A 13,293-nucleotide genomic window follows, 5' to 3' on the forward strand; every position below is an offset into this window, starting at 1 on the left:
ATAAGTACCCCTATGTTTTAAGGAGGCCTTTGGCATAGAAAGATATGATCAAAGAAAGATAAAATGCCAACATTAAGGAAAAGTGTACAATTACTGATAGGACCATAGTGACACAATGTCTTCAAACAAAAATACCACTCCTCCCTCCTATGAGAGATTTACTCTCTCTCCTGTCCTTTTAAGTATTTTAGTTTAAGTCTGGAATACGTTCTAATTCAAGTGGTAGAACCATAATTTCCATGAATAGACAGATAATAGACTTCCTATAAGCTATGAAATAAAGTCAGTTTTTCTTGTTCTCATATTTGTTTTCTTTCAAGTCACTATTCTACCTTTATAGCAACTCTTATTTTATAGAAACCATAGTTATTATATTACTTCCTGACTTTGGAGACTGTGATTAAATATTGTTCCATTTGTGTTTTATGTCTTGAATCTTTTTTTCTTTTGACAGTATATAAAAACATTCATTTAGTTTTAACTAAAATATTTTGAAATATAATTAATATATAGTTTCATTAAAATGGACAGTTTAAAATACGGGACATTGTAATGAGCAAGTAAATTAAATTTATTTTGGTTAGCTTTGGGAACTGGCTAAAAGGTAGAATTTTTTTTTTTTTACTATTTTAAAAGTATATAATATTCCTGAAAATAGAACATAGAAATGCTTTGTTTTACCAAGAATAAATTAGACATTAGTTTCACAATCTTTTAAATGCTGTTTAACTTTTAGAAATATAAAATTTAATTTCAATATCTTCTTAAAATGTATTAGAAAATTAATTTTTGTTAACCGCATATTTCATTTTCATGCTTGTCTTAGAAATATTTTACTTCTGGCAGAACTATTGTAAAATTGATTCATGGATGCCTATTTCAATATTAAGGACACTTTATTTATTTTAAATGAAATAGTGTGTTATATATATATTTACACATATGTAAAGTAAATAATTTATAGCTTTAGAGAAAAACTATAAATTGGTTATGTTTATGGGTAAAAAAATAGATTCATGTTCTCAAGGAAAATTTTGGAAAAATTTCTTGAATATGATGATTACCATTTAAATAAATTATAGAACTGTAATGATCTCTAAGTTAATATCCCAAATATAACTACTTTTGTCTTCAGTATCCAGAAATATCCCAGGAAATGGCTTTTATTGCTCCACACCTCTTCAGTTTACTAATTCTTTCCTGTCTTAAACATAGGAGGGAGCAACTTCCAAACTGCACTGATAAATTTCACATTTAATATGGAAGACAAGTTTCTCCATAAAGTATTTTTCTGTCTATGAAGTGTCTCATTAACTTCTCATCTCATCCCAAGTTTGTCCTATATTTTTAGTAAGCTTTATTTCTTGTCTCTGTTCTCTAGGTTCTCTGTAAAACCTAACATGTGACATATGTAACAAAACTTCGTTTTCAAAAGCTGCTCACGAGACTTAGTCTTGTTTCTTTGGTTTTTATGTCATGTATTTTTGTTGGGACTCAGAGGACAATGATCTGTATTTGGTCAATTTAGGAAAGCCAAGTTGAAACACAATTCCTAAAATATTCATTTTATAAAACATATTGTTTAATGAATTTTATGTTATTTTGTTCTCCCTGTAGATAAACGTGTGGAAAATTGGCCTCTAATGCAGTCTCCATGGCCTACACTTTGTATAAGTACTCTTTATCTCCTGTTCGTGTGGCTGGGCCCAAAGTGGATGAAGGCCAGAGAACCTTTTCAGATGCGCTTAGTACTCATTGTCTATAATTTTGGGATGGTTTTGCTTAATCTTTTTATCTTCAGAGAGGTACGTTTACTAAACTCACTTTATAATTCCCCTGGGTTATTGGAAATTTAAAAAAGAGAATATGTAAAACCATCATTGTAACATTGTACCACAAAGTACCTTAGTTACTCGCAAGCATGTTAAACTCAGAGACTAACACGGGCCAAACAAACGAGGCATGCGGCCCGTGGGCCACGAGTTTGCTCTAAAAGTAAATTTTACATTACTGACATTTTCCATTTTTGGATAACAAAAATATAAAACATACATAAGGTATAGGACAAGTGTTTAAAAGGAAATTTTGAAGTAGGCAGACTGTGTTCTAAAATAACCCTTATGAGTTATTCTGACATTGGAAATTATTTAATTTTTCTGAGACTCATTTTCCCACAAATGGGGGAAATACCTACCTCTAGGGCAGTGATGGCGAACCTATGACATGCGTGTCAGAGGTGACACGCGAACTCATTTTTTTGGTTGATTTTTCTTTGTTAAATGGCATTTAAATATATAAAATAAATATCAAAAAATAAAAATTTGTTTTATTATAGTTGCAAATATCAAAAAATTTCTATATGTGACATGGCACCAGAGTTAAGTTAGGGTTTTTCAAAATGCTGACACGCCGAGCTCAAAAGGTTCGCCATCACTGCCTAGGGTATCAGAGATAAAAGTGAAGTAACTTTTGCATAGTATTTAGCACATATTAAGTACTCAGTAAATAGTTGCACATATTTATTTGTAATTCTTACTCAGCAGTTTCAGGTTCGTAACTGATCAAACTATGCAGATGTAAAATACCAATTTCAAATTAAATCCTATTATATAATGTCATTGTAATTTGGATTGAAGGTAAAATGAGTTCACTGTTATACAACTATTGCTACTAATCATTGTATACTTTTCTTGGCACTAGCAAATTCTTTAATTGACAACTTAGGCTACGGAATCTCAACTTGGTAAAAACCTTTTATTTATTTGGTACTTTTACCTAATTTGTTAGATACAAACCACTTGAGATCAAGAATAAAAATCAGTACAACTCTTAGATCTGAGGAATGGTCAATCAAAATTTCTCTTAATATTATGAAGTAAATAGAATTGATGTCTTAGTCCAAAAGTTACATGTGATTTTTAATTTATTCTAAATTTCAGAAAATTGAGACAGTAAATTGTAAATATTCCAACACATTAAATATTTAATGCATTTGAAATATTTTAGATAATATTACTTTTAAAAATAATTTCAAAGATTTCATATTGTATTTAGGGCTCTTAAATGCTGTATCTACTAAAACTTTACTCCAAATGTTATTCCCCTTTTTTCCAGTTATTCACGGCATCCTATAGAGCAGGATATAGCTATATTTGCCAGAGTGTGGATTATTCTGATAATGTTAATGAAGTCAGGGTAAGTACATTAACTCTTAACCACAGAAGATTTAATTTTATAGTCCCCAGTCTGTGAAAAACATACTTTTATATAGTGGTAGAAGTGTACTGGATTGTTTTGTGTCAGTAAAGCTATTTTTTTCAAGTACATAATTAAAAATCTGTTTTCTTACCTACCGTGTTTTTCATTTGGTGTGTGAGTGTGAATACTTGTTGGGTTACTAGATTGCAGTACTTTAAAAAAAGTTCTATGCTTAATGTAAAGATATTTTAGATTTTCATTGTTTTTGGTCAAGAATAGAAATTCATAAAGAGATTCTAATTTTTTGTTAAGAAAGTCTGAGGAAAAACATGTTTTATAGTATACCACAATTTTTATAGGTATAGACTCAGTTTTTATTATATTTGCAGAAAAATAAACCAATAGTAATAGAATGTTATCATATTTTACTTTCCAATCACCTACATTAATAAATTTATCATTTTATTCAAATGGAAAAAAGAATAGTTATTTTATTAAGTATTTATCAAACTGCTCTTGTGTTTGTGGTTCATATTTAAAGATATATACACATAAAACATGTAAACATATTATATGTTTTATGTTACATGTAATATACGTAGTAATAATGTGATATGTAGTAGCTTCCCTTGAAAACACTAGCTTTTTGGAATTGGGGTTGGATAATATAAATAGCAATATTCATCAAGATCCAAGATCAAACTGCTTTAATGTACTTACTATGGTATGTCCATGCCTTCATTTCCTTATTAGAAGATTTATGTGTCGATGAAAAAAATCACCCCTTTGGTTGTCATAATTCGTTTTATTCATTTAACATATGTGTACTGAATATCAGTCATATGCAGATAGTGTGAGGGGCACTGAAGACACGGAAAAGACAGGGGAACCCTGCCTTTATGGAGTTGACATTCTTGTGAAGGGTGGCAGAGGCAAACAATAGTCATGTAACAAATGGGTAGCAAGAAAATCAGACCTGTGGTATGACTGAAAAGGATGAGGGGAGTACCTCATTTAGATTTCTTGGCTAGGAAAGAATTTTTTTCTGATAACGATATTGTCAGAGAACCTCTTCAGGGAGAAGAAAAGGAAAAAGTGTTTAACTTGCTTTCTTTTAGGACTGCACTTAGAAAAACCCCTTGGGTGAAACAACAAACTAATATTTTTAGGATAAAGATTTAAAATACCGCCCTGGCCTGCATAACTAGTCACTTCTTCAAGAAATTAGCTATTGTGAGACTGTAAACTAGGAGGAGAGAGAACCAGAGATTCGCAGCAGATTGCATGTGAAATTTTCCTCCCTGTCTCTTCTCCTCTTAATATTAGATGTAGTAGAATAAATATTTTACTCAGAGACTTGTTTTTGTATTTGTTGTTATGTAGCCAAGAAGTATCACTTTTCACTTTGATGTAGCTATTCAAAGGTATCTAATACAGTTTACAAATGAAAGATAGGAATTATTTATTACTATTCATAAATTGTGGCTAATTTAGAGGCCCAGTTTTTTTGGGGGGAGGATAAGGCATTATCTTTTACCTTCTAGATAAAGTTTACTATGCCAAAATGGTTACTTTATTTTAAGGTACTAACATAATAGTGAATATTAAATATATTGTGTTGCTGAGAGTAGTTAACTATTTTAAGCCTATTTTTAACCATATTATTACGCAAACAAATTCAGTGAATAATTCTCAACCTGTAAATAAAAGATTTTATTTTCTCTTTGGCCCACACTTTATGTAATTTTGTTTTTCAAAAGAAAAAACAAACAACCAAAACCCCATGATATCCAACAGGTGCAGGGATAAAATAAGGGATCTATTAACTCTAAAACATCTAAGCCTATGAATGAATCTGTTAGACAACACCTGACACACAAAGGTTTATTCAGTTAGGTACTCCCTAGGGCACATATCATAAAAAGTACTTGACATAAAAAGTTGAGTTTAGGCTTCTGTTATAATAGAATTCTTTAAAATACTTTGAAACATATATACAGAGGTCACCTCTCACTGGATCCTTGGCTCCTTAATCTTAGCAGTATAGTAATCTTTCTGTACCATCTGGTGTCTTAATTAGAGCCCCCCAAAGAAAAGACTTATTTATGTAAGCAGGATTATATTTATGACCTAGGAAATGTTTGTTGTTTCTGTTTATTTATTTTAATCTGCCATTTTAAAGATTTTACTGCCTAATGCAGACTTCTGTGATTAGGTACTTTGTTGCATGTGTTAAAGTGAAAGAAAGAGAGAGAGAGAGATAGACACTAACAGAGATGGTTGCTATCCATAAACGTACTTACAAGAATATAAAGTATAATATAGACTAAGCATGAACGATTGAAGTGCAATGTACCTATACAAAATAAATGCCTTAGTTTCTTTACCAAATTGAAAAACATAGCAATGTGAATGTATTTACAGCTCTTGGTACTACAGCAGTTTGGTACTACGTGGATCCAGCTATGTATCATAAAATATTTTCTATATTGTTAGTACAGAGTAGAAACAGGTTTGGACTCTTGTCTTTCTCATTTTTCCCCCATGGATAGATGCCTAGATTTCACACCTTCTTAAGCAAAAATGATTTCATTCCTCGTACATGTTGTGTAGTGAAAATTATTTAGGACTTATATACAATGAGTAGAAAACTATATGATGATACCAATAATAATGCTTTTTCTTTCTTTATACAGATAGCTGCTGCTCTGTGGTGGTACTTTGTGTCTAAAGGAATTGAGTATTTGGACACAGTGTTTTTTATCCTAAGGAAGAAAAACAACCAAGTCTCTTTCCTTCATGTATATCATCACTGTACAATGTTTACATTGTGGTGGATTGGAATTAAGTGGGTCGCAGGGGGACAAGGTGAGCACTTTCAGAAACATATCTGCATTTATTAAATTATGTAAATATGTTGGATGGAAAGTAATGAGAACCTGGGAATTTGAGTTGGTCCATAATTTAACTTGCTTTCATGATTATTTCTGTATTAATTTCATTGTAAAGAAATTTGAAGAAAGTAAAGCTTTAGCTTTTTGCCTGTGACTACTTTAACACTAAAGATTTGCCCCAGAGATGAGCATAAAATAATTATAAATGTAGAAAATAATATTTTGATGGGGAGCAGTTCTAGTAGTTTTCATCCAAAGGATATCAAGATATAGCTTCTCAGTCTGAAGGCTCCATTCCAGTTCAAGCCAAGAGCCCACTCCTGCTCTAAAATATGCCTTAAAATCAGCATGTTGATTCTTACCCAAAGGAAATTATATATTGCTTTGTTAATGTTAAAGATAATCTGAATTCATAGTTTGGCTAAGATCTGCCTCTAGCTTTTCAGATGCCTGTAGATTGAAGATGATTTACATTCCTCTGATGAGGACCCATGGTACAAGACATTATAGTACAGTTCACCTCACTTAAAATTATTTAGAAGCCTAAGAAATATTTTTGTAGGTACTTATATTGGCACATCTAAAGGCAATAATGAGACATTTGAAAATTTACTTAAACCATTATTTGTACCATGACTTCCCCCCTCAAGAATAATAGGATGAAAAGTAATACAGGTAATTCTATATTGGGGCCCACTTAAACTACTGGAGTACCCCACTTGGAAGCTCACTATTTTGAAAGTCCTTTGCATTTGAAGAACATCCATTTTTTTATATGTTAAAAGCCTGAGTGTAAACATTAAAAATATCTAGCATGCTCTGACGAGAAAGCTTTTCAATAGTACTATTTTACAACATTTATTCCTAATCTTTACTCAAGATTGTTAGGAAATAAAGTAGACTCATTTGTTTCATATCCAAATAGTTTATTGACCAATAAAATTTTCTATATCTTGTAATTTCCTCTTTTTTTAAAGCATTTTTCGGAGCCCAGCTGAATTCCTTCATTCATGTGATTATGTACTCATACTATGGGCTAACTGCATTTGGCCCATGGATTCAGAAGTATCTTTGGTGGAAACGATACCTGACCATGTTGCAGCTGGTGAGTTAAATGCTTCTAAAGTTTCTTCTGGCACAACACTGAACATGTTTGAGTTTATTGTAAAGTGCTGAGTGATTTTTGACAATTTTCTATTACAAATTCAACTCTATGAGCCAGCTTTGGGAGTTGAGGTTGCTTGGCTCTGAGCTACCTGTTCATAGACTTATGGGTTATGGCCACTTGCTTTTTAAATGTCTTTAAAAGACTAGACTAGCTCTTGTCTAAGAGAATATTCTTTACAAATAAATATCTGTGAAGTGGATGAGTAAAGATCTAAGCACACCACAAAGTACATAGACTCATATATGTCTAGAAAAATAATATAACTCTTAGGTGATTTTAAAAATATTTACTTAAAATATTATTTCTCTTCATCCTGTTTGCTGTTCCAGTTTTCAGTAATTGTTAACAAATCCCATACATTTAGAATAAAAGTTGAAGAAAAGGCATAGAGCCAAGAAAGGGTTGGGGTAAAGGAAGGGAACAAGGACTGGAGAACTCCTCTTATTTCTCTAACACCAATTCCTCGGAGAGCAGAGCTAGCTATTTTCAATTGCTAGTCTTTGGAGCAGACAGTTTTCAGCACATACCCCAGTAGGACTTCATATAGCATTTGGGTGCTTCAGTGTAACATTCAGAGCTAGGCACTAGCCCAGTAATGAAACTGGAAACCCAGACCAACCTGGTAGTATTCTTCAAGCCTTGGAATTTATTATAATTTGCTTTAATCATAGCATGCACACAATTTTATCAGTGAAATCACATTTGGAAATATTATCCATCTCTGCTTTAAGTTGCCAAACAGCTGGCTAACCAAACAGGAAACACAACTTTTGGTGAATGCTGGTGTGAAGGATTCATTTGTAATTAAAATGCTACAGGAAGCTTCCTTCAGTTTTTGTGTAAGCTGTTTATACAGTTTGTGTAATTTATTTCTCTTAGTAATTAGTAAGTGGTCCCAAGAAAATGAAGAGATTACAAAAATCACATGAACTATTGATACCTATTTTGTTGGAGCCTGCACCTGACTCTCCTTTAGCGATGCCATACTCAGTCACACCCACAGACACACCCTTTTTCGGTGATGCCAGTCCAAGAACCATTGTGAAATCAAAAGTTCTTAAAATCTGGATTTGCCATGGAAAATTTTTTAAGTGTTTAGTGTGATATAAGTTTGGGGCTTACCTGGAATAAATTATTTTAATAATATTTGATATAATAATACTGATAATGATATCCTTAAAGAGAAACCACAAAAGTCCATTCCAAATAGGATGTTAATTTATGAAGGGTAGTGTATTTCCAGTTCTTACAACAGATAATCATGTAGGCTAATCTTGTAAAAACATAACACTGGTTAACACCATGAAATTCATAATTTTTATTTTGAGAACCTTTCATTTATTAATATATTAGAATTTAAACTGATTTGCCTCATCTTAATTAAAAGCATCTTAATTTTGGTTTTTCTCCTTTTAAAAATTCTTCAATTTGAAAGTGAGTCTCTCTTTTTGCACTATTTTCAACTACCTACTAAATTTTACCAAAGAGCTTTTAAAGAATAGTGTTAATTCAAATGCCTATTACTTGTCTGCTATTTTGTAAGAAGTTCATTTTAAAACTATAGATACCAATTTACTGACAATTTTGTGGAAAGAAATCGATCTAAAATGTGGGAGCAACACAAAAATTGAAGAGCCTCCAATACTATTACTTTACTCTCTTAGGCCACTGATATTCTCTCTCATTAGATGATATTATTCACTAGAGGCCCAGTGCACGAAATTTGTGCATTGGTAGGGATCCTAGAGGCTGCCAGTTGCCTTCCGGGGCCTCCCTCCCTTCCCCCGGTTGGCCCTGCCCCCAGTCGAACTCCCAGAAGAACTCCCTGTTGAGGGGACAATTTGCATAGTATGCTTTTATTATATAGGATTATTATCCAACAGATATTCATTGAGTCCGGACACTGTGCCAAAGACTCAGGAATCATCATAGCAAAACAGTGTACTGCCCTTTGGAGTTACATACAAGTGGAAAGATGGGTGATCCAGAAGTCAATTTTAGATAGCTATCATTCTTATAAAGGAAAAACCCACACAAAACAAAAACCCTTTGGTGAATGAGATTGAAATGGCCGGTTGGGTGGAGGCACTTTAGTTCTAGTCATCAGGAAGCCTTGCTGAGGAGATGGCATTTGAGCAGCTACCTGAATGAGCAAGAGCCAGGAGTGGGAGCCAGAGAACTATTAAACTTTGGATAAGGTGGCAGAATTTGGGCCTGCCTTAGCTATCTAGAAGATTCTGAAGTTGTTTGCTATGCATTTGCTTCTGTTTTCCAGGTTCAGTTCTTTGTGACCATTGGACACACAGCAATGTCTCTTTACACGGATTGCCCCTTCCCGAAGTGGATGCACTGGGCTCTGATTGCCTACACAATCAGCTTCATATTTCTCTTTCTCAACTTCTACATTCGGACATACAATGAGCCTAAAAAATCAAACACTGGAAAAACAGCTGTGAATGGTATTTCAGCCAATGGTGTGAACAAATCAGAAAAACTGGTGATAGAAAATGGCAAAAAGCAGAAAAATGGAAAAGCAAAAGGAGAGTAAATTGAACGAGGTCTTAACTGCTGTTGACAGTGAGGAAGCTCCCATTTCAGATAAAATTTCAGGGAAAACAAGCAAATGAGGGTTTGGGGTGGGGAGAAAAATGGCAAATGTGCTCTTATGTATTAGTGACCTTTAGATTGAGTAAAGTGTTAACTATGATACCCAGATGTTTTATTTATGAAGTTTTTATTTTAAACATTTTTTTTTATTAGCTTTCATGTTGTCCAGACCAAAGCAATTGTTATGTGACTTTGGAGGCATCATTTGTCTATTGCATGAAATTTCTCATGTATCTTACATGCAGTTATTCTTCAGTCCGATGATCACAGAAACACAGTCTTTATAAGTTTTTTGGCTAAATTACTAATTACCTACTGATTAAATCAGTTACTATACATTTGCTGGTCCAAAGCTGGAAATGCAGATACTTTAAAATTTGCACATTTGAATTCGTTTGCTGACTGGAATGATCGAATCTCTCCACCTCTGGTTTGAATATACCTTTGTGGTTGTAATTAAATTTTTAAAATCTGATGATCTCTGTAGACTTTTAGAGGCTTGATGATGATGGTGTTGGTGAAAATAAGAAAGAATTACAGTAAAATCCTGTCTGGCGACCCAGAGGTCACCATGACTTGTGGCACAAATCACTGCGGGAAACAGTTTTTGTGAAAAGGCAGCCTTTCAATATTTCTATGACTATCAGAAATACATGATGAAAATTAAGATTATTGTCTGATTGGAACATGAAACAACTCATGTCTTTATTGGTGACATCATAAATAGTTACATTCATGTGCTGTTAGGAGACAGTATGTTGATTTTTACCAGATTTCTAATGTTTTGATTTGCGGCTGTTAACCGATTTTTCATATGTGGAAATATACCTACCTCTTCTGTTGGAAAGAACATTTAAAATTAAATAAATTTTAATTAAAAAAATCAAGGAGTCCTCTATTGTAGATCTTAATATTGACTATCCAATCCACGAGTATTTTTTTTTTTTTTTTTGCTTTTTTACAAATGGGCATACACCAAATTTTTCTGTGAAACTATTCTTCTCTTTCAATGGGTTTAATTTTGGAGTGATATTTTTCTTGTGACAGAGTTGCAAGATCTTATTTATTAACTAGATATGAAGTGTAAACCCATTTTGGTGCAATATTCCTGACTCCTTGGTGCTAAAAAAAAATCATTAAATTCAGTGCTTGATTGTTACAAGGTGTTAATTGTTAAGACACAAAACGAATAAAAATGAGAGTAGTCAGAACCAGAAAGTTAAATTTGCTGTTTACAAATGAAGTATTTCATGTAATGTAAATGAACAACTGGAAATTCACTAAGAAAGAGAAGTTGTACAGTGTCTTATTACATAGGTCAAATTGTTAGGGTGTTGCACAGGAATCATTATGGGAAGAGAAAATGTAACCTCCCCCCCGCCCCCCCCCAAAAAAAAACACACAAAAAACGAAAGCATGAATCTTTCTAAGCATCTCAAGATGTCAAAACTGCATGTGCAGGATGTATGCTGTTTGTGCAGACCAACTATTTCAGAATATTTGTAAACTATAAAATATTTATTGTGCATTAAAATTACACACTTTTCCCCCAAAAGGTATGCAGTCATGAAAATTATAGAAAATTTGCAACAAATATAGTTGTTTGGTCTAAGAGGATTCAGCACCTGTGTTTTTGCTGCTCAGTGTGTAATGACTAGAGATTTGTAAATCTTTGTGAACATTCTGTACTGGTTCCCCAGAGCTATTTGTTCCCTGCTACCTGATTTCAGCACAATAAATATACTGCTGTGGGAAAAATGACATTTTGTTAATCAGTTTATTATAAGGTAAATTATCTACTAGATTGGTGTTTATTCACTTCAGTTCTAAATTCTGCTGCCAATTTCTAATGCAGAAAAGAAATGAAATTAGAACTTGGATGTCTACAATTTCTGATAAAAATTTATGATAGCATAGTTTTACTTTAAAAATTAGTTGCTTTTGGATCCAGACACAAAACATATTTTTTTTCTAAATTAGTCTTACATTCGTCATTTCAAATGTAAGCTTTAACACTTTCAAATTCTATGCACTTCTTTTTGAGCCAAAAATACAGTGGGGCGGGGGTGGGGGGAGGCTCTTGTGTCCTTATTTGTAAATCATTTAGCTCTCACTGTACCTTATCCGAGATGATTTTAAGATGTTATAAGTATAACCTTTTCTAGTTGCTTTCATAATATCTCTACCATCACACTAAGATGCATGCTTCATACCTAAAAGTCATTGAAGGAGGATTGCATCCTATTTTTGGTAAAACTTTGTCCCTAACTACAGAAGTGTTTTCTTACATAGAAAGCAGGGATTTTATTAAATATTTTTACTGAGTAGAAATACCTGAAGCATGTGGCAGTGCATTTTCCAATAGAGTCGATGACTGTAGCTCTTCTTTCCCTTTTCTATGTTACTCTTGTCTCTGTTTGCTGATGGACACTGACCGATGACTAATTTCAGTATTAGCTTATTAATTTAGTCATTCTCTCTTTCTACACACTCTTTGGGCTTTCAAAATTATTTCATATGGATTATTATATTCACACTTTAGGACATGGAATCTTGCCATATTTTGTAGTTTATTGGGAATATTTTAATTTACAGGTTTGTTTCATATAAGCAGCTCAGTTGCCCTATAAATAAGAAAGAATCTAGAAGTGGAAGTGATTTTTGATGTCCTACCCATTTCATAATATGACAGTTTAGGCATTGTGTATTGACTATTGATGCTGAACTTTATCTCACCTTCATTAAAATGCTACATCAAGCTGAGCTGTTCACACTCTCGGCTCTTTCCTCCTCATAGCCTTAATCCCAGCCAGCTGCATTCATAGTTGTCCTATTGAGAAAAAGATGCCTGCAGATGTATGGATGTAAAGTGGGTGCTCAGTACAGACAAGGGGGACTTAGACTTAGGATCCTGCTGGATGGGGTCAATAGGTCTGCAGAGTTGAGAGACACCAAGATGCTGAGCTGCATACACAGGAGCCCAGCATCGTAGCAGTAGCCATAAAACCTGTGTACTGAGATTGGTCACCTGCCACTCTGCATGTAAGCAATTTTGATGCAGCAACCTTGGGGAACAAGTCCTTTATTTTGGAATTCGTGTTTAATCTTAGGTATTTTAGGCAGATGATACCTGAACCAGAAGTAGAATTGTAAAAAGGACGAGAAATAGAAACAGATTTCTTGTTTCCAAACTCTACAAATCATGCAAGTATTAGAAGTTGGTTTTAATAGTAGGATTAAATTTAAATTTTAAATAGTAGGATGGAACATAACTCTATGTTCCTGAAGGATTCAAAGATCTAAATTAAAAATTATAATTGACATCGAGAACCATTACCATATGAAGACGGATTCTAGAATAAATCACTAAAAGAGCATTGTGACCTGCTGAAGAAGGTGGTCAAAGCTGTCTGTAGATGGTTCACA

The 13,293-nt window shown here is 33.2% G+C and overlaps 1 protein-coding gene across 1 annotated transcript; it reads left to right on the top strand.

The window, feature by feature from the left end:
- Positions 1-1,597: 1,597 nt before the first annotated feature.
- ELOVL4 (ELOVL fatty acid elongase 4) lies at positions 1,598-11,628 on the top strand. The gene is made up of 5 exons (XM_014541783.1): positions 1,598-1,805; positions 3,115-3,195; positions 5,895-6,066; positions 7,070-7,197; positions 9,536-11,628. Exons 1-5 carry the CDS (start codon positions 1,644-1,646, stop codon positions 9,806-9,808), a joined length of 816 nt encoding a protein of 271 aa, XP_014397269.1. The 5' UTR covers positions 1,598-1,643; the 3' UTR covers positions 9,809-11,628.
- Positions 11,629-13,293: the final 1,665 nt, after the last annotated feature.

This window comes from Myotis brandtii, unplaced genomic scaffold (genome assembly GCF_000412655.1).
Source record: "Myotis brandtii unplaced genomic scaffold, ASM41265v1 scaffold2790, whole genome shotgun sequence".
NCBI classification, from domain to species: Eukaryota; Metazoa; Chordata; class Mammalia; order Chiroptera; family Vespertilionidae; genus Myotis; species Myotis brandtii.